The sequence below is a fragment of the Podarcis filfolensis genome (genome assembly GCF_964270895.1).
Source record: "Podarcis filfolensis genome assembly, chromosome: 3".
Classification (NCBI taxonomy): domain Eukaryota; kingdom Metazoa; phylum Chordata; class Lepidosauria; order Squamata; family Lacertidae; genus Podarcis; species Podarcis filfolensis.
The window spans coordinates 8,958,763-8,977,533 of NC_139606.1; the positions used below are offsets into that span (position 1 = coordinate 8,958,763).

General features: G+C 47.1%; 1 protein-coding gene across 2 annotated transcripts in view; it reads left to right on the plus strand.

The window, feature by feature from the left end:
* SIL1 (SIL1 nucleotide exchange factor) overlaps window positions 1-8,054 on the plus strand; it is a 60,626-nt gene extending 52,572 nt beyond the window's left edge. For both annotated transcript variants that reach the window (XM_083606608.1, XM_083606609.1), the window contains 2 exons: window positions 1,074-1,238; window positions 7,626-8,054. In XM_083606608.1, the coding sequence (XP_083462734.1) occupies window positions 1,074-1,238; window positions 7,626-7,979 (519 nt within the window). In that variant the 3' untranslated portion in view covers window positions 7,980-8,054. The remainder of the gene's footprint in view (window positions 1-1,073; window positions 1,239-7,625) is intronic.
* The last annotated feature ends 10,717 nt before the right edge of the window (window positions 8,055-18,771 follow it).

An 18,771-nucleotide genomic window follows, 5' to 3' on the forward strand; every position in this document is an offset into this window, starting at 1 on the left:
CAGACTCCACTAACCCAGAAATAGTACTTCAGGTTAAGAGCTTTGCTTCAGGAAGAGAACAGAAATCAAGCGGCGGCAGGAGGCCCCATTAGCTAAAGTGGTACTTCAGGTTAAGAACAGTTCAGGTTAGGAGAAGCAGGACTAAGATGTGGAGATATGCTTCAGAGACCCAGGCTGTGGGGAACTCCGAGAAATTAATACAGTGGTACCTCAGGTTACATACGCTTCAGGTTACAGACTCCGCTAACCCAGAAATAGTACCTCGGGTTAAGAACTTTGCTTCAGGATGAGAACAGAAATCGTGCTCTGGCGGCGCGGCGGCAGCAGGAGGCTTCAGGTTAAGAACAGTTTCAGGTTAAGAATGGACTTCTGGAACAAATTAAGTACTTAACTCGAGGTACGACTATAAATACAATTTGGACTATAATTTGATCTTTTTATTTTAGTTTTTTATTTTAATTGAAGTATTATGATTGGATATTCAATTGGATGTTTTTTATTGGAAAATCAATAAAAATGATTTAAAAAATAGAACAGTTTCAGGTAAAGAACTGACCTCCAGAATGAATTAAGTTCTTAACCCGAAAAGTATTGTTATTTATAAATGATTCTAATCTATGAGGCCGTTTCCCGGAGTGAAAACCTCTTTATTGGGTGCCTTCAGACTTTGGCTCTACGAATTCCCCAAAGTGAAACCGTGATGAAAGTACAGTGGTACCTCAGGTTACATATGCTTCAGGTTACATACACTTCAGGTTACAGACTCCACTAACCCAGAAATATTACCTCGGGTTAAGAACTTTGCTTCAGGATGAGAACAGAAATCGTGCTCCAGCAGCGTGGCGGAGGCGGGAGGCCCCATTAGCTAAAGTGGTGCTTCAGGTTAAGAACAGTTTCAGGTTAAAAGCAGACCTCCAGAACGAATTAAATACTAACCCGAGGTACCACTGTATAGACAAATTGTTTATTAGGGGCAAGGGAGGTCTCGGGGGGCACGTTCCGGAGGAGTTGTGCGGGAAAGCTTTCAGCAGACCAGAAGCGTCGCCAATGCCCTTGTTGTGTTTTGTTCCCAGGCTCTCTTTGCTTTGTCGTCCATGCTGCGGCAGTTCCCCTACGCTCAGCAACAGTTCCTCAAGCTTGGAGGCCTTCAAGTGCTTCGGCATCTCTGCACAGAGAAAGGGACGGAGATGTTGCACATCCGCATTGTGACGCTTCTCTATGACTTAGTCGTGGAAAAGGTAAGCGGAGCTGTTGCGCGGCACAGATTAGCGGGAGTAGTAGTAATAATAATAATAATAATAATAATAATAATAATAATAATAATATTTTTTATTTGTACCCCGCCCTCCCCAGCCAAGGCCGGGCTCAGGGCGGCTAACAAGCAATAATAAAAATAAGCTGAATGAATACAACTTAAAAACAAGATTAAAATACAACATTAAAATATTGAAACATTAAAATATTAAAATGCAGCCTCATCACAGGAGGAGAAAGGAAAAAGAAAGAGGGGGAGGGAATCAAATTGGTTCCAAGCCAAAGGTCAGGTGGAACAACTCTGTCTTACAGGCCGTGCGGAAAGAAATCAGATCCTGCAGGGCCCTGGTCTCATGTGGCAGAGCGTTCCACCAGGCTGGAGCCAATGTTGAAAAGGCCCTGGCTCTGGTTGAAGCCTATCTAACTTCCTTAGGGCCTGGGACCACTAGGGTGTTGCTATTTATGGACCTTGAGGCTCTCCGTGGGGCATACCAGGAGAGGCGGTCCCCGGGTATTTATTTATACCCCGCCCATCTGGCTGGGTTTCCCCAGCCACTCTGGGCGGCTCCCAACAGAACACTAAAATACAATAATAGCAGGGACGAGTCAGGTGTCCCTGGAAGGAGAAATTCATCCAAGCCCTCCTTTTAGCAGGGGGGTGGGGGAAGAGAGAGAGAGAATGGGAGCTGTATTTTCATCACTACAGGAGTAGAAGAACTGGAACGGTGGAGCCGAATAAGTGTGACCTCCTTCTATTGGCAGGTGGCTGTTCACCTGTCAGTCACTGACACCACGACGGCATCAGGTGGCAACTTGCTAGAGTCTCCCCAGCTCTCATCCATTTTCAAAATGATTCACCTAACATCCCTTATAGGAATCCTGCAAGTTAAGGCATTATCACTTTCCCCCTGCGAGAAGGTGGTTGGCTTCCCGCTGCCTGGCTAATTCGTCCAAAGACAGAAATTCAAACTAAGTCTTCCAGAGTTGCAGCGCTGAATCTGCTTGCTCAAACCTTGTGTGTCTCCTCTGGAAAAGGCAATTATCTTGCTCTATATCGATGACTCATCATTGCCCAGAATCTCTTTACAGGGAAAACTTTGAAAAAGCCGTGGACAATCGTGTTTGGCATGCCGCGATGCTGCAAGTTACAAATTAGAGGCCATCCTCCGAATGCATTATTCTGTTTATTGAATATTTCCTTTTTCTAGAACTCAGTAGTGTGACATTTAGGGACACGGGTGGCGCTGTGCGTTAAACCACAGAGCCTAGGACTTGCCAATCAGAAGGTCGGCGGTTCGAATCCCCGCAACGGGTTGAGCTCCTGTTGCTCAGTCCCTGCTCCTGCCAACCTAGCAGTTCGAAAGCAGCTCAAAGTGCGAGTAGATAAATAGGTACCACTACGGCAGGAAGGTAAACGGCATTTCTGTGCACTGCTCTGGTTTGCCAGAAGCGGCTTAGTCATGCTGGCCACATGACCCAGAAGCTGTACACCAGCTTCCTCAGCCAATAAAGCGAGATGAGCCCTGCAACCCTAGAGTCGGCCACGACTGGACCTAATGGTCAGGGGTCCCTTTACCTTTACCTAGTGTGACATTTTTGTACATAGGTTTGTTTAGTGGACAGATGGGGGAACCCTGTGGCCCTCCAAAATATGAGGTTCGACTTCCCAACCTGCATTGCCCTTGGCCAGCATGGTGCATCAGAACGATGGGAGATCAGCTGTAGAGCAATGACTTATGGAGGACAGAAGGTTCTCCACTCCTAATTTAGTGCATGGCTGATATCACGTGCTGGAAGTTTCATCCAGTTCCTCAGCTGATGATGGAAGGAGATGAAGACTGCATCTCAAGGTGCAGTTGAACCTGCCTATGTTGTTTAACCCATTGCAGATAATAATAATAATAATAATAATAATTTATTATTTGTACCCCGCCCATCTGGCTGGGTTTCCCCAGCCACTCTGGGCGGCTTCCATAGAAAACCAAAAATACACGAAAATATCACAGATTAAAAACTTCCCTGAACAGGGCTGCCTTAAGATGTCTTCTGAATGTCAGGTAGTTATTTATCGCTTTGACATCCAATGGGAGGGCGTTCCACAGGGCAGGCGCCACTACCGAGAAGGCCCTCTGCCTGGTTCCCTGTAGCTTTGCTTCTCGCAATGAGGGAACCGCCAGAAGGCCCTCGGCGCTGGACCTCAGCATCCGGGCAGAACGATGGGGGTGGAGACGCTCCTTCAGGTATACTGGGCCGAGGCCGTTTAGGGCTTTAAAGGTCAACACCAGCACTTTGAATTGTGCTCGGAAACGTACTGGGAGCCAATGTAGGTCTTTCAAGACCGGTGTTATGTGGTCTCGGCGGCCGCCCCCAGTCACCAGTCTAGCTGCCACATTCTGGATTAGTTGTAGTTTCCGAGTCACCTTCAAAGGTAGCCCCACGTAGAGCGCATTGCAGTAGTCCAAGCGGGAGATAACCAGAGCATGCACCACTCTGGCGAGACAGTCCGCGGGCAGGTAGGGTCTCAGCCTGCGTACCAGGTGGAGCTGGTAGACAGCTGCCCTGGACACAGAATTGACCTGCGCCTCCATGGACAGCTGTGAGTCCAAAATGGCTCCCAGGCTGCGCACCTGGTCCTTCAGGGGCACAGTTACCCTATTCAGGACCAGGGAGTCCTCCACACCAGCCCGCCCCCTATCCCCCAAAAACAGTACTTCTGTCTTGTCAGGATTCAACCTCAATCCATTAGCCGCCATCCATCCTCCAACTGCCTCCAGGCACTCACACAGGACCTTCACCGCCTTCACTGGTTCTGATTTGAAAGAGAGGTAGAGCTGGGTATCATCTGCATATTGATGGACACCCAGCTTGGGCACGACGTACTTCCTCAAAAGCCATTGGCTTAATAATAATAATAATAATAATAATAATAATAATAATACAGTCATACCTCAGGTTGAATGTGCTTCAGGTTGAGCGCTTTTGGGTTGCACTCCACAGCAACCCAGAAGTAACAGAGCGCATGCGTGTCACACACATGCATGGAAGCGGCAAAACACAACCCACACACATGCTGTCGTGCCGTCGCGTCTTATGTTCTATTCAGGATGCGAGCACGGCTCCGGAATGGATCCCGCCCGCATCCTGAGGTACCACTGTAATAATAATTTTATTTATACCCTGCCCATCTGTCTCGGTTTCCCCAGCCACTCTGGTCAGCTCCCAACAGAGGACTAAAAACAGAACAAAACACCAAACATTAAAAGCTTCCCTAAACAGGGCTGCCTTCAGATGTCTTCTAAAAGCCAGATAGTTGTTTATTTCCTTGACATCTGGTGGGAGGGCATCCAGCAGGGCGGGCGTCACCACCGAGAAGGCCCCGACACCCACCTGCCCCCTGTCCCCCCAAAACAGTACTTCTGTCTTGTCAGGATTCAACCTCAATCTGTTAGCTGCCATCCATCCTCCCACCTCCTCCAGGACCTTCACCGCCTTCACCGGTTCTGATTTGATAGAGAGGTAGAGCTTCGCCTTGCACTTCTGTGCATCAAATTCATGAAATAGCAAGTAGAGTAAAGGCCAGAAGGGTGGGGTTGGGTGACAGAGTTCGCAAGTCTTGCAAAAGGCATCTGAGTGAGTCCACTTTCGCCACACCTCGAGTCTCTCGGGCCTGAATGGCCACCTGGCTTTGCAGAATGCATTGCTTCTGTTCTGCTTGTCCTTTTGGCTTATGCACCCATTTCATGATCTAGCATCCTGTTTTCTGCTGCTGCTGCAAACACGACTGTGGCGTGCTGCCTGCGTTGGGCTATTCCCAACGTGCAGGTTACAGCGAGGCATCTCAAGGAGTCTTTAGCGCAGCCCAAGATGCGGGGGAGCATGGCATGTTCCCAGGGCGCGTTCCCCTATAATTTGGCTGATTTGACTCTGTTTCGATGGGTTGAGAAGAGCAATCTTCCTTAATGATAATATAGTAGCTAGGAGATCCTTGCGATTAAGATCTAATTAATGAAGCACATATATAGCAATTACCACAGGAGGCTGCCAAGTTAAAAAAAAAAAAGTGCAGGAATGCTTAAAAAAAATAAATACAGCACCCCAACTCCCTGAGTTTTGTGTCTCGCAGCACCGTGCTATAAGCAACCCTTTTACTGCACATGGCTGGCCGGCTGGCTGTGCCAATCCATGAGTCTTGCCGCTGGAGCTCAGCTTCTGGGCTGCGTCCACGTTGATTCTTCCTGTGGAAGAAGAAGAGCAATTTCCCCTTTGACTACCACTGCGGTAGCCCTGATCTAGCAGGGGGAGCTTGATAATTGTACAGCATAATGGTTTTTGGGGGCGATTGGGGTGAGCTCCCTGTGTGGGAAAAGCCTGTTTCCTCCTTTTTCTTCACACCTACCGTATTTTTCGCTCTATAAGGCGCACCTACTTTTTTTGGGGGGGGGGGGAATTCAAGAAAAAAAAATGCAGCTCTTGGGGGCTTTTGCAGGAGGTGGAGGAAGTGAGAGAGCCTCACTCTGTCCCTTCCCCCACCTCCCGCAAAAGCCAGGGATAGCCGCGCGAAGCCTCCGCAGAGCAGCGGGATGAAGGCTCCCCGCTGCCCTGCGGAGGCTTCGCGGGCTACCCCAGAGCTGCTCGACCCAAAGAGCAGGTTGGGGAGCAACGGAAAGGCTTGTGGGGCTGGCGGTGGGGAAAGCCGAGCTTCCCTCACAGCCAGCCCTGGGGAACCGGAAAGCTGTGTTCAGCCTTTCCACTGCTCCCCGAGCTTGTGGGGCTGGCGAGGGAAGCCCGGGCCCCCCCTCCCAGCCCCAGGGACCACACATTCGCTCCATAAGACGCACAGACATTTCCCCTTAGGTTTTAAGAGGAAAAAAGTGTGTCTTATGGAGCGAAAAATACGGTAACTGCCTCCGCTTCCTCGTGGAAGCAACAGAAGGATGAAATAGACTAGGGACTCACCTACACTAGCAAAGAAAAAGCGCTTTATATGCGTTGTATATGCATTATAGCACTGTGACACCAGATGGCGCTGTGGAGTTCCCGAATTCTCATGCAAAGATTTCTCAACCCGATTTCTCATGCAAAGTTTACAACGCGTTTAACTGAAACGCTTCTTTAATGTGTCTAGATGCAGCCCAGGTTGCAGCCAGCTTCTGGTCTGGTTGATTTCAATCCTTAGAGGAGCTTCTCCTTTCCTTTCCTTTCCTTTAAGGGTTACAGGAGACTAGGCATCCACATCGTGGATGTTTGCAAATTGGATTTCAAAAGAGCAAAAGGCCCGGTGATAAAACTGCTAGCACATTTGCAAAGCGAAGCAGCGTCCAAGGTGGTTGAAATAAATAAGAGAACTTGACGATGACTGCTTTGTTGAAGAATGGAAGCTTTTTTTGGACTGTTTAAAGAAATATATACCGTATTTTTGACCATAAGACACACCTAGTTTTTAGAGGAGGAAAACAAGAAAAAAATATTCTGAACGAAACAGTGGATTTATGATTTTTATGGTTCATGCTCTGGCAGCCTCCTTTATCGCTAGAGTCCCTTATCTCCCCTCCTGATCACTTGCTGATCAGCTGCTAAGCGGCTTTGTTTCAACACCCCATTCCCTCTTTCTAAAAAAAAAAAAGCACAATCTGCTTTTCACCCCTGGGCAATTGGGCTCCAGGGAACACGCATTCGCTTCATAGGACGCACAGACATTTCCCCTTACTTTTTAGAAGGAAAAAAGTGTGTCTTATGGAGCGAAAAATACGGTAAATATGACAAATTCATGAGCAGAATTTGACATATGAGCAACAGAAGGAATGAGAGAATACAGCATTGAAGATATTGTGCAAAAGGGGGGTGGGAAGAGAAATTAAAACACCACGGAAAATGGGATGGGAAGTTGGAAGAAGGATTTATGTATTGAAGTATATACGTTATACTTGGGACAAGGGTGGCGCTGTGGGTTAAACCACAGAGCCTAGGACTTGCTGATCAGAAGGTCGGCGGTTTGAATCCCCACGACGGGGTGAGCTCCTGTTGCTCAGTCCCAGCTCCTGCCAACCTAGCAGTTCGAAAGCACGTCAAAGTGCAAGTAGATAAATAGGTACCACTCTGGCGGAAAGGTAAACGGCGTTTCCGTGCACTGCTCTGGTTCGCCAGAAGCGGCTTAGTCATGCTGGCCACATGACTGTACGCTGGCTCCCTCGGCCAATAAAGCGAGATGACCGCCGCAATCCCAGAGTCGGCCGCAACTGGACCTATTGGTCAGGGGTCCCTTTACCTTACTATATATGTTAAGCTTTTGAAAAATTAATAAAAAGTTATTACCAAAATAAAATCAAATAAATGAAAGTGCAGGATAATAATTTTAAGGAACTTTATCGCAGCTGTCGCTCAAGGACTCGCCGGATGACGACGACCAGTTCCGGGAGAGAGCCCAGCAGTACAGCCAAGTGATCTTGCTCCCAGCCATTGTCGAACAAGGCTGGTGTGGGATAATTCCTAACCTTCTGAGGATGCCAGAGCACGATGCCAGGGAGAAGGTTTTGAAGACCGTGCATGTGCTGCTAGCTTCCTGCAGGGACAGCTACAAAGCAGATCACAGCCTCAGCCATACATTGAGCCTCCTTCGCCAAGAATACGAAGTGCTGGCGGCGGACGAACAAAAGGAAGGAGAAGACGACGGCTATTTTAAGGAAGTCCTCGGCTCTATAAATAGCCTGGCCCAGCAGCTGAAATGAAGACTTTACCCTAGCCTTGCTGAGACGTTCGCTGGTACATTTGGGGACGTTGCGCAGAATAAACTACTGAACAAACCTTTTGGCTTTGTGCAGTCCCTTAGGTGGCGAGTAAGCCCATGCGCTCATTACAGAGCGAAGACTAGCTTCGTATGTGCAGTTGATGGTGTGTTTTATTTCTGGAAATCGCCATAAGAAGCAGGTTTAAGGTGTCCGTGCAGTCGTCGGCGGTGCAAAGAAGAGCCTCACATTTCAAAACAACTCTCTGAAGGGTAAATGGTCTTTACAAAGGAGTTCAGCCAGCGCATGGAGTTGGTTTGAGCAAGTCTGCTGCCTTAGTCACGTCAATAGAAATATTTTTAGAATGTGAGTATTAAGAGGGCGAGTGTATCCTAGTCTTTTTCTTATTTGGAAAGGCAACTTCCTGTGAAAAAAGATTTTACTCAAAATGTACAAGATGCTTTCTTTAACTGTTGTCTTTTTCCTGTGTATTTTCGAAGCCAGTTCCAACTTTCTGGTTTTTGTCCGTAGTTCCGTTGTTAAAAAACATTCTTTGGTTAGTCCAACACTTGATTTTGATCTTCCAGCTGGAACCTGAGAGTAAAGGGGACTGAACGGTGGATTGTGTAGAAAGGTTTTATTCCCCAAAAACTCATCTAGCTCAAACTGTTTTTCAAACTATGTTCTGTGGGCTCCTCCTTGGCTGTTTGTCAGGCAGTTCCTCAGGTGAGAAGATGATAATAATAATAATAATAATAATAATAATAATAATAATAATAATAATAATAATAATTTATTATTTGTATCCCACCCATCTGACTCTGGACAGCTTCCAACAAAGATTAAAAATACATTAAAATGTCACACATTAAAAACTTCCCTAAATAGGCCTGCCTTCAGATGTCTTCTAAATGTCAGGTAGTTGTTTATCTTTTTGACATCTGGTGGGAGGGTGTTCCACAGGGTGGGTGCCACTACCGAGAAGGCCCTCCTCCTGGTTCCCTGTAGCTTTGCTTCTCGCAGTGAGGGAACCGCCAGAAGGCCCTTGGAGCCGGACCTCAGCGTCCAGGCAGAACGATGGGGGTGGAGACGCTCCTTCAGGTCTATGGGGCCGAGGCCATTTAGGGCTTTAAAGGTCGGCACCAACACTTTGAATTGTGCTCTGAAACGTACTGGGAACCAATGTAGATCTTTCAAGACCGGTGTTATGTGGTCTCGGAGGCCACTCCCAGTCATCAGTCTAGCTGCCGCATTCTGGATTAGTTGTAGTTTCCGGGTCACCTTCAAAGGTAGCCCCACGTAGAGCGTGTTGCAGTAGTCCAAGCGGGAGATAACTAGAGCATGCACCACTCTGGCGAGACAGTCCGCAGGCAGATAGGGTCTCAGCCTGCGTACCAGGTGGAGTTGGTAGACAGCTGCCATGGACACAGAATTGACCTGCGCCTCCATGGACAGCTGTGAGTCCAAAATGACTCCCAGGCTGCGCACCTGGTCCTTCAGGGGCGCAGTTACCCCATTCAGGACCAGGGAGTCCTCCACACCAGCCTGCCCCCTGTCCCCCAAAAACAGTACTTCTGTCTTGTCAGGATTCAACCTCAATCCATTAGCCACCATCCATCCTCCAACCGCCTGGATCTCACTCAGAACAAGATGGGAACTGTCTTCAAGTTTTCTCACAGGCTGTTGCCAGGCAACAGCTCCTTCCTCCCCTGAGCAGCTGGAACTGTGATGGAAGCAGTTTCTAGGCAGCACTGCCAAAATATTAGTTGTAGTTTCCGGGTCACCTTCAAAGGTAGCCCCATGTAGAGCATGTTGCAGTAGTCCAAGCGGGAGATAACTAGAGCATGCACCACTCTGGTGAGACAGTCCGCGGGCAGGTAGGGTCTTAGCCTGCGTACCAGATGGAGTTTGTAGACAGCTGCCCTGGATACAGAATTGACCTGCGCCTCCATGGACAGCTGTGACTCCAAAATGGCTCCCAGGCTGCGCACCTGGTCCTTCAGGGGCGCAGTTACCCCATTCAGGACCAGGGAGTCCTCCACACCCGCCCGCCTCCTGTCCCCCCAAAACAGTACTTCTGTCTTATCAGGATTCAACCTCAGCCACCATCCATCCTCCAACCGCCTCCAGACACTCACACAGGACCTTCACCGCCTTCACTGGTTCTGATTTGAAAGAGAGGTAGAGCTGGGTATCATCTTCATATTGATGGACACCCAGCCCAAACCCCCTGATGATCTCTCCTTGCGGCTTCATGTTAAAAAGCATGGGGGAGAGGACAGAACCCTGAGGCACCCCACAAGTGAGAGCCCAGGGATCTGAACACTTATCCCCCACCACACAGTAAAAGCAGATGAGTTGCTCTTAAAGACATCTTGTCCATTATTGAACTTTCCCTGCAATGTGCAGCTGCTGGAGAAGGTTGGGGTGGCTTTTTAAAATGTGCTCTGTTAATTCTTCTTAATTAAATTTCTATACTGTCCTCCTTTCAAGGATCACAGGGTGGTTTGCAACATAAAGACACAAAAACACACAACATGGTAACAAATGAAAACAACACCCCCCGCAACACAGTTTATAAGGCCACCTGTTGTTTAGTTAGCCCGAAGGAGAAGAGGAATGTTTTTGCATGGAGCCTAAAGATACGTAACAAAGGTGCCAGGCGAGTCTCCCTAGGGAGAGCATTTCACAAACGGAGCCACCACAGAAAAGGCATGTTCTCATGTTGCCACCCTCCGGACCTTTCGTGGAGGAAGCACACAAAGAAGGGCTTCAGGTGATGATTGCAGAGTCTGGGTTTGTTCATATGGGGAGATGCAATGCAGTCCTGAGCCATTTTTGGCTTTGCAGTCGTACCTTGGTTGTCAAACGCCTTGGAACTTGGACGTTTTGGCTCCCGAACGATCGAAACCTGAAAGTGACTGTTCCGGTTTTCGAACGTTCTTTTGGAAGCTGAATGTCTGGCGGGGCTTCTGCGGCTTGTGCTCTGCAGCCAATCAGAAGCTGTAATTTGGAAGTCGAACGTTTTGGAAGTTGAACGGACTTCCGGAACGGATTCTGTTCGGCTTCCAAGGCGCGACTGTAGAGGTCAAAACCAGCTCTTTGAATTGGAGCCTGGGAACTGGTGGCAGCTAGTGCAGCTGGGCCAGGGTCAGTTTAATCTGCTCAAACCGTCTTGACCTGTGTTCACATGGGGCCAGTGCAGAGACCTGGCCAGTGCCCAGTGCGGACAAACATGCGCAAGCATTCCTCAGCATCCTCTGCAACATAAGGCATCTTCAGACATTAATGCTTCCATATTACTCAACAGGAGACACATACCAGGGAGCCCTGTCCCCTAGAGCTATTCATTAGCAGAGAGGTTGATGCAGAAATTTTGAAAGCCAGTGGGCCCTGCCTCCCTTTCTTGCTCAGGCGATCAGAAGTAAGGAAATGAGAGCTGGAGCGTGGAAGCCTCTCTCTTCTTATCCCTCTGTCCCGAGCTTGTCCATTCCTGACCACAGCTTTCTGGGGTATCTGCTGTTCTTGATTGCTGTTCCGCTTAGATATTTTGCTCTTTCAAAGAAATCAGCCTTTTGTGTTCCGACAAAGAAAGTGCGCTCTTAGAATGCGCCGTTATCGTTGTGAAGATCGGCTCTCCTCCCCTTTGAGCAGTCAGATATTTACTCCAAAGGATAAAAGGGAAACAGAGGATAACATAGATCACAGGATATTATTGGGTGGTGGTGGTGAAAGTGGAGATTCTCCAGTGTGAAAGTTGGAAGGTGTCGAAAGATGTCTGGAGATATAGCTCAGTTGGTTAGAGCGTGGCACTGACGACGCTGAGGCTGAAGATTCGATCCCTGTATAGGACAACTGCATTGCAGACAGTTGGACTAGATGAGCCTCAAGGTCCCTTTCAACTCTGATTTCCTCATCCTCCCTGCTTTGAAAACCTATGCATAATACAAACGCCATTGCCTCCCTCTGCATTCGGAATGCAGGGAGTATTTTAGAGCCAAGTCAAATAATGGGAGATTTTGAAGCAGTTGTTCTTAATTCTGATTTAAGAATAAACGTATGTTCCTAAGTACAGTCGTACCTTGGCTCCCGTACGCCTTGCAAGTCAAACGTTTTGACTCCTGGACGCCGTAAACCTAGAAGTGAGTATTCTGGTTTGCGAACGTTCCTTGGAACCCGAACGTCTGACATGGCTTCCAATTGGCTGCAGGAGCTTCCTGCAGCCAATCGGAAGCTGCGCCTTGGTTTTCGAATGTTTTGGAAGTCGAATGGACTTCCGGAACGGATTCTGTTCGACTTCCGAGGTACCACTGTATTACTGTTATTTTGTTTAGTATGCATTATGAAGGTTCTACCTGTGTTCTTCAACTCAACCAATTCTGCCCTGGTGGGTATCTCACCTGTGACTCTACTGCTTTCCTCAATAACTCAAAGCGTTCAAATCACCCAGTGAACTTCATAGCTGAGTGGAGATTTGAACCCTGGTCTCCCAGGTCCTAGTCTGACACTCAAACCACAACACCACACTGGCTCTGTCCAGTATGTATACATATCAGAGCATGATCCTATTTCTGGCATTACAGACAGCTCCATAGAGTGTTGGTGTCGGACTTAGTTCGTATCTTTTGGCGAACAAACGCTTCCAAAATCCAAATGTCTCTGATTTAACAGGGCTGTGAGCCAAAGTACCCGTCTGCTAATTTGTAAAAAGTAACTAATCCTGGAAGTAGCTTAAGCAATAAGGCCGGGACACATGGCGGAGAAGGTATGTCTTGAAAACTGCCCATTTAAAAATCTTTCCACTGTCTACTGAGGTTCGTCGATCTCCCCCTTGCCTAATTAGGCAGTCAGCACAAGCCAAACTGTAAAAAAATATGGATTGTCTGTGTACATTTCCTCAAACTGTGCAGCTGTGGTGGGCTCTGGGTGACCTTTTGACATGCATAGATCTTCGGAAGGTGAGATCTGTGAGTCCCACTTCAAACATTGAGCTGGGGTTGAGAAACCCAAATGTCTTAAAATTCTGCAAGCTATACATTTCTAGAAGTGCATACATTTGCTCTCAGGGCCATTTCATGTGCAAAGGAGGCATACAGGTATTTTTAGGCTGCGATCCTATGCATTCTTTTGTTATTTGAAATCAGTGGGGTTTGCTTCCAAGTAAACACACAGTGGTACCTTGGCTGTCGAACTTAATCTGTTCCGGGAGTTCATTCAACACCCAAAACTGTCGCGGCTTCCAATTGGCTGCAGGAGCCTCCTGCAATCAAGTAGAAGCCACATTGGATATTCGGCTTCTGGAAAATGTTCACAAACCAGAACACTTACTTCTGAGTTTGCGGCGTTCAGGAGCCGATTTATTCTACAATTAAGCCGTTCAAGAACCAAGGTACCACTGCGTGTTCATTGCATTTTTCATTGCTGACTTCCTGGTACATCTTTTTCCTACTCAGTTGGCCTGCTTTCAAAATGCACATTTGCCTCTTTTCATCCATCACTATTTTAGCATGGGATGCGGGTGGCACTGTGGGTTAAACCACAGAGCCTAGGACTTGCCGATCAGAAGGTTGGCGGTTTGAATCCCCGCAACGGGGTGAGCTCCCGTTGCTCGGTCCCTGCTCCTGCCAACCTAGCAGTTCGAAAGCACGTCAAAGTGCAAGTAGATAAATAGGTACCGCTCCGGCGGGAAGGTAAACCGCGTTTCCATGTGCTGCTCTGGTTTGCCAGAAGTGGCTTAGTCATGCTGGCCACATGACCCGGAAGCTGTACGCCAGCTCCCTTGGCCAGTAAAGCGAGATGAGCGCCGCAACCCCAGGGTCATCCACAACTGGACCTAATGGTCAGGGGTCCCTTTACCTTTAGCTTTATTTTAGCATGTGCCCCACATGCACATGCTCAATAACGCATGAAAAATATCCAACCCCTCGAAAAGGATGTATGATTTGTGCTGGGCTGCAAAGCCCAATGTACAGGCCGCAACTACCGAAATAAATTTATGCCGGCTGGAGGTGAAGTGGACAGCCTCCTTCTAAAAGTGAATGGATAGCACTTGGTTTTTTATCGATCGGGTTATTTTAAGGCTTAACAGCTAATAGCCCTTTCCTTTTTAGGCTCGGAAATATTTGTTACTTTTTGCAGATTCCACACATTTGCTTCTTGCTATTTAAGTAGCAGAAGTAATTATACACATTGATTTTCTTTCCAGTGGCATTTGGGTTGTTTATCTTTAATGGAGGGGGGAAGGGGGGAGATGAAGGGATTTTACAGGAAATGTTCCCTAGAGAACAGTATGTGATTATTAGAAGCAGTAAAACATTGGAGCTTCAGAATATGTCAGACTTTTGGCAGCAGACACAGGGTGCCACTTACAAGAAAAGACCACACTCGTTGTTTCCAACAGTTCCTGCCTAGTAGAAGATGTGGATAACCTGTGGCCTTTCAGATGATGCTAAGGACATAAGAACAACCCATTGAACCAGGGCAATGGTCCATCCAGGCCAGCATCCTATTCTCACAGTGGCCAACCCAATGCCGGTGGGAAACCCATAAGGATTGTTGGAACTCCCAACTCCAGCCGCAGCCAGCATGACAAATGGGCAGGAATTATGGGAGTAGAGACGCAGATTCTTGAGGCCTTCCAGAGCAAGGGGACGGAAGAAGTTCTCTTCCTCCTCTTGTGTTAGGTAAAGGACCCCTAACCATTAGGTCCAGTCGTGACCGACTCTGGGGTTGCGACGCTTATCTCGCTTTATTGGCCGAGGGAGCCGGAGTACAGCTTCCGGGTCATGTGGCCAGCATGACTAAGCCACTTCTGGCAAACCAGAGCAGCGCATGGAAACGCTGTTTACCTTCCCGCCGGAGCGGTACCTATTTATCTACTTGCACTTTGACGTGCTTTCGAACTGCTAGGTTGGCAGGAGCAGGGACCGAGCAACAGGAGCTCACCCTGTTGCAGGGATTTGAACTACCGACCTTCCGATCAACAAGTCCTAGGCTCTGTGGTTTAACCCACAGCACCACCCATGTCCCCCTTTTGTGTTGCACGCTTCTGATTCAGTTGTCACTTGAGTCGTTTTTTTTTTAAATGTGCAAGAGTATTGCAGGACTCCCAATTTACCCAGAGCAGTTGGGTTTGAAAGGCAAGGAATATGGTCAACTCGTATTTCCCACGTTAAGCCCAGTGGAGGAAAGTCTGGCTAAAACTTGTAATAAGTAAATAAACTCCAACTATGTCTCTCTAAAGTAGGTGAGATTGCTAGTAAGGTGAAGGCTTACTGGGAAATGATATGTAATGAAATGAAAAGGATGTTTAAAGTAACTTTCGTAACAAAAACAACCAAGAAGCTTTTCCCGTGGGAATTATAGGGACAGAACTACCTAACATGTATAGAAACTTATTCATGTACAGCGGCAAGAATGTTACTTGCCCAAAAATGGAAAGAAGAAGGAGTCCCAGCAAAGGAAGAATGGATACAAAAACTTATGGAATATGCAGAAATGGCGAAACTTGCCAGGAGAATAAGAAATCAAGATAACAAACTTTTTATAAAGGAATGGAAATGGTTTACTGAATATTTGCAGATAAAATTGTCAAAACATTGAAAGGATTATTGTAATAACCTTCAGTTTCATAAGAGCATATACCGTATTTTTCGCTCTATAAGACGCACCAGACCACAAGACGCACCTAGTTCTTGGAGGAGGAAACCAAGAAAAAAATATTCTGAATCTCAGAAGCCAGAACAACAAGAGCGATCGCTGCGCAGCGAAAGCAGCGATCCCTCTTGCTGTTCTGGCTTCTGGGATAGCTGCGCAGCCTGCATTCGCTCCATAAGACGTACACACATTTCCCCTTACTTTCTAGGAGGGAAAAAGTGAGTCTTATAGAGCAAAAAATACGGTATTTAAAGAAGATGAATAAATGAACAAATTAAGTTAATTTGCATATGCGGAAGATATTAAAAATAAATTTAAGGAACCGCAGAAAGTGGGGGGAGGAAGTCAAGTTTTGAAATGTCAAAATGATTGTAAAATAAGTGAAATGTATAAATCTGAAAAGTATATATTTTTTTTTAAAAAAAGATATTGCTATCATCTTTCCACCTTGTATACTTGGATGGAAAATGCATGGAGGATAAAGACTATCAGCGGGCAACTAGCCATGATGGAATTTCTAGCTTAAAAATCTTTTGTTAATTCCTGTTCTGTACTTAAACCTCTTGAGGTATGGGGTTTTTTTGTTCTTTCTTTTCTTTCTTTCTTTCTTTCTTTCTTTCTTTCTTTCTTTCTTTTGTTACTTCTGGAAATAGTGGTGATCTAGAGAAGAATTGGGACACGGGTGGCGCTGTGGGTTAAACCACAGAGCCTAGGACTTGCCAATCAGAAGGTCGGCGGTTTGAATCCCCGTGACGGGGTGAGCTCCCGTTCCTTGGTCCCTGCTCCTGCCCACCTAGCAGTTCGAAAGCGTGTCAAAGTGCAAGTAGATAAATAGGTACCGCTCTGGCGGGAAGGTAAACGGTGTTTCCGTGCACTGCTGCTGGCCACATGACCCGGAAGCTGTACGCCGGCTCCCTCGGCCAATAAAACGAGATGAGCGCCGCAACCCCAGAGTCGGCCACGACTGGACCTAATGGTCAGGGGTCCCTTTACCTTTTTAGAGAAGAATGGGCTTTTGATGTTTTGGCAATTAAGTGGCCCTGCCACATACCTTGTCAGAATTTGCTAGATAATCCTGCACTTTCTGTCATCGGTTAAAGATCATCATGCTTTCTGGTCCTGCTAGGAGGTGCAGCAAGTTCTCTGCACTTCTCGTATATGTGGAGCTGCGGAGAAGGAGCCATATCATTAAAACCTGTACAAGCTGCCAGTTTTTATGCAGTTGTGTCTTGACCATCTCTGCAGCAGCAACAGTGAGGGACAGGGGCTGCAGCTCTTCGGTTTCAGGTTACATTTGCCTTCTTATTTTACTTGCAGTTCAATGTATAAGCTATTAAAAAGCCCTGTGATGACATTCTCTGTATCTGACAGCTATACAGCGATGCTTGTGAAAAATTAAGGAAGTGGGACTGTGTTGAAGAGGGATATTCCCCAACGTGACGCCGTTCCTCCAGCAGAGATCTCAGATTTGGAACCTGTCACACGTTTCACATTATTGTCAGGCTCGCAGAAGCCAGAATCCCTGCGGATTCTGCTGGATTTGCACCATATATCTGAAGGCTGAGTGCTGAAGCAAAAAGCGATGCTGCAGAGTGAAATTAACTACTGAAATGGATGGCGATAATAAAAATAATAATTGCTACCAATGCCTGAAGTTTGGGAAGGACACATCTTATTTTGGATGCATCCACTTGGGCATTGTGTCTGATGTTGCTGGACTAAAGGAGGACTCTTTAAAGAAGGTCTTTCCTCCCACCCCCCACCCCCAGGTTCAAAGGCTGTATAGCTGGTTTAGAATCTGGCAAGCCTAGCCTCAGAAAACAGCCCCAGGAGAGACCACCGTAGAGGTCAATGAGGATGTTAGCTCAATGAATTTTTGAAGCAAAGTAGAATTGAAGAACCTTTTAATGAGGGTGAAAGAGGAGAGCACAAAATGTGGTCTGAAGCTCAACATCAAAAAAACGAAGATCGTGGCCACTGGGCCCATCACCTCCTGGCAAATAGAAGGGGAAGAAATGGAGGCAGTGAGAGATTTTACTTTCTTGGGCTCCATGATCACTGCAGATGGTGACAGCAGCCATGAAATTAAAAGACACCTGCTTCTTGGGAGAAAAGCAATGACAAACCTAGACAGCATCCTAAAAAGCAGAGACATCACCTTGCCAACAAAGGTCCGTATAGCTAAAGCTATGGTTTTCCCAGTAGTGATGTAGGGAAGTGAGAGCTGGACCATAAAGAAAGCTGATTGCCAAAGAATTGACGCTTTTGAATTATGGTGCTGGAGGAGACTCTTGAGAGTCCCATGGACTGCAAGGAGATCAAACCTATCCATTCTTAAGGCAATCAGCCCTGAGTGTTCACTGGAAGGACAGATCCTGAAGCTGAGGCTCCAATACTTTGGCCACCTCATGAGAAGAGAAGATTCCCTGGAAAAGACCCTGATATTGGGAAAGATTGAGGGCACAAGGAGAAGGGGACGACAGAGGATGAGATGGTTGGACAGTGTTCTCGAAGCTACCAGCATGAGTTTGACCAAGCCCCAGGAGGCAGTGGAAGACAGTGCTTGGCCTGCTCTGGTCCATAGGGTCACAAAGAGTCGGACATGACTAAACGACTAAACAACAACAACAACAGCTAAAGAAAAAGTGAGTAGGGGGCTCCCCCTCTCAGCTTACATGTGCAGAGGCTGGATTTATATTATCCAGTTGCCAGCTCTCCCAAAGCAGAGCACGGACATTACAGGTGTACCATGACAGGGATGTCCGTATGATTGTAAGTCACACACAGAGAAGCCTGAAGAAATCAAGAGCAAGCACACCACCAACACTGGAGGTAACTATGGTGCCTAAAATAAATGCATACTTAATGTGACAGGGATACTAGTTCCCCACTGTTTTTGCACATGGTGGAAAAACACATTTCCTGTCAGATAATGTCAATCACATTTTAGGCGAATACCACACTTCTGCTGGATTCTTTACGAAGAGTCAGCTGAAATGGAAATGGCAGGATTCAAATGCCCATTTTTTTTTTTAATCTGTATATTATTTTTCTGGGAGGTGATCTCTGATCCTGAACCTTCGCTGCTGTGTGGCTACACCCATTTGTGAAAAAGGCTTTGGGAATAAACCCTGAGGAA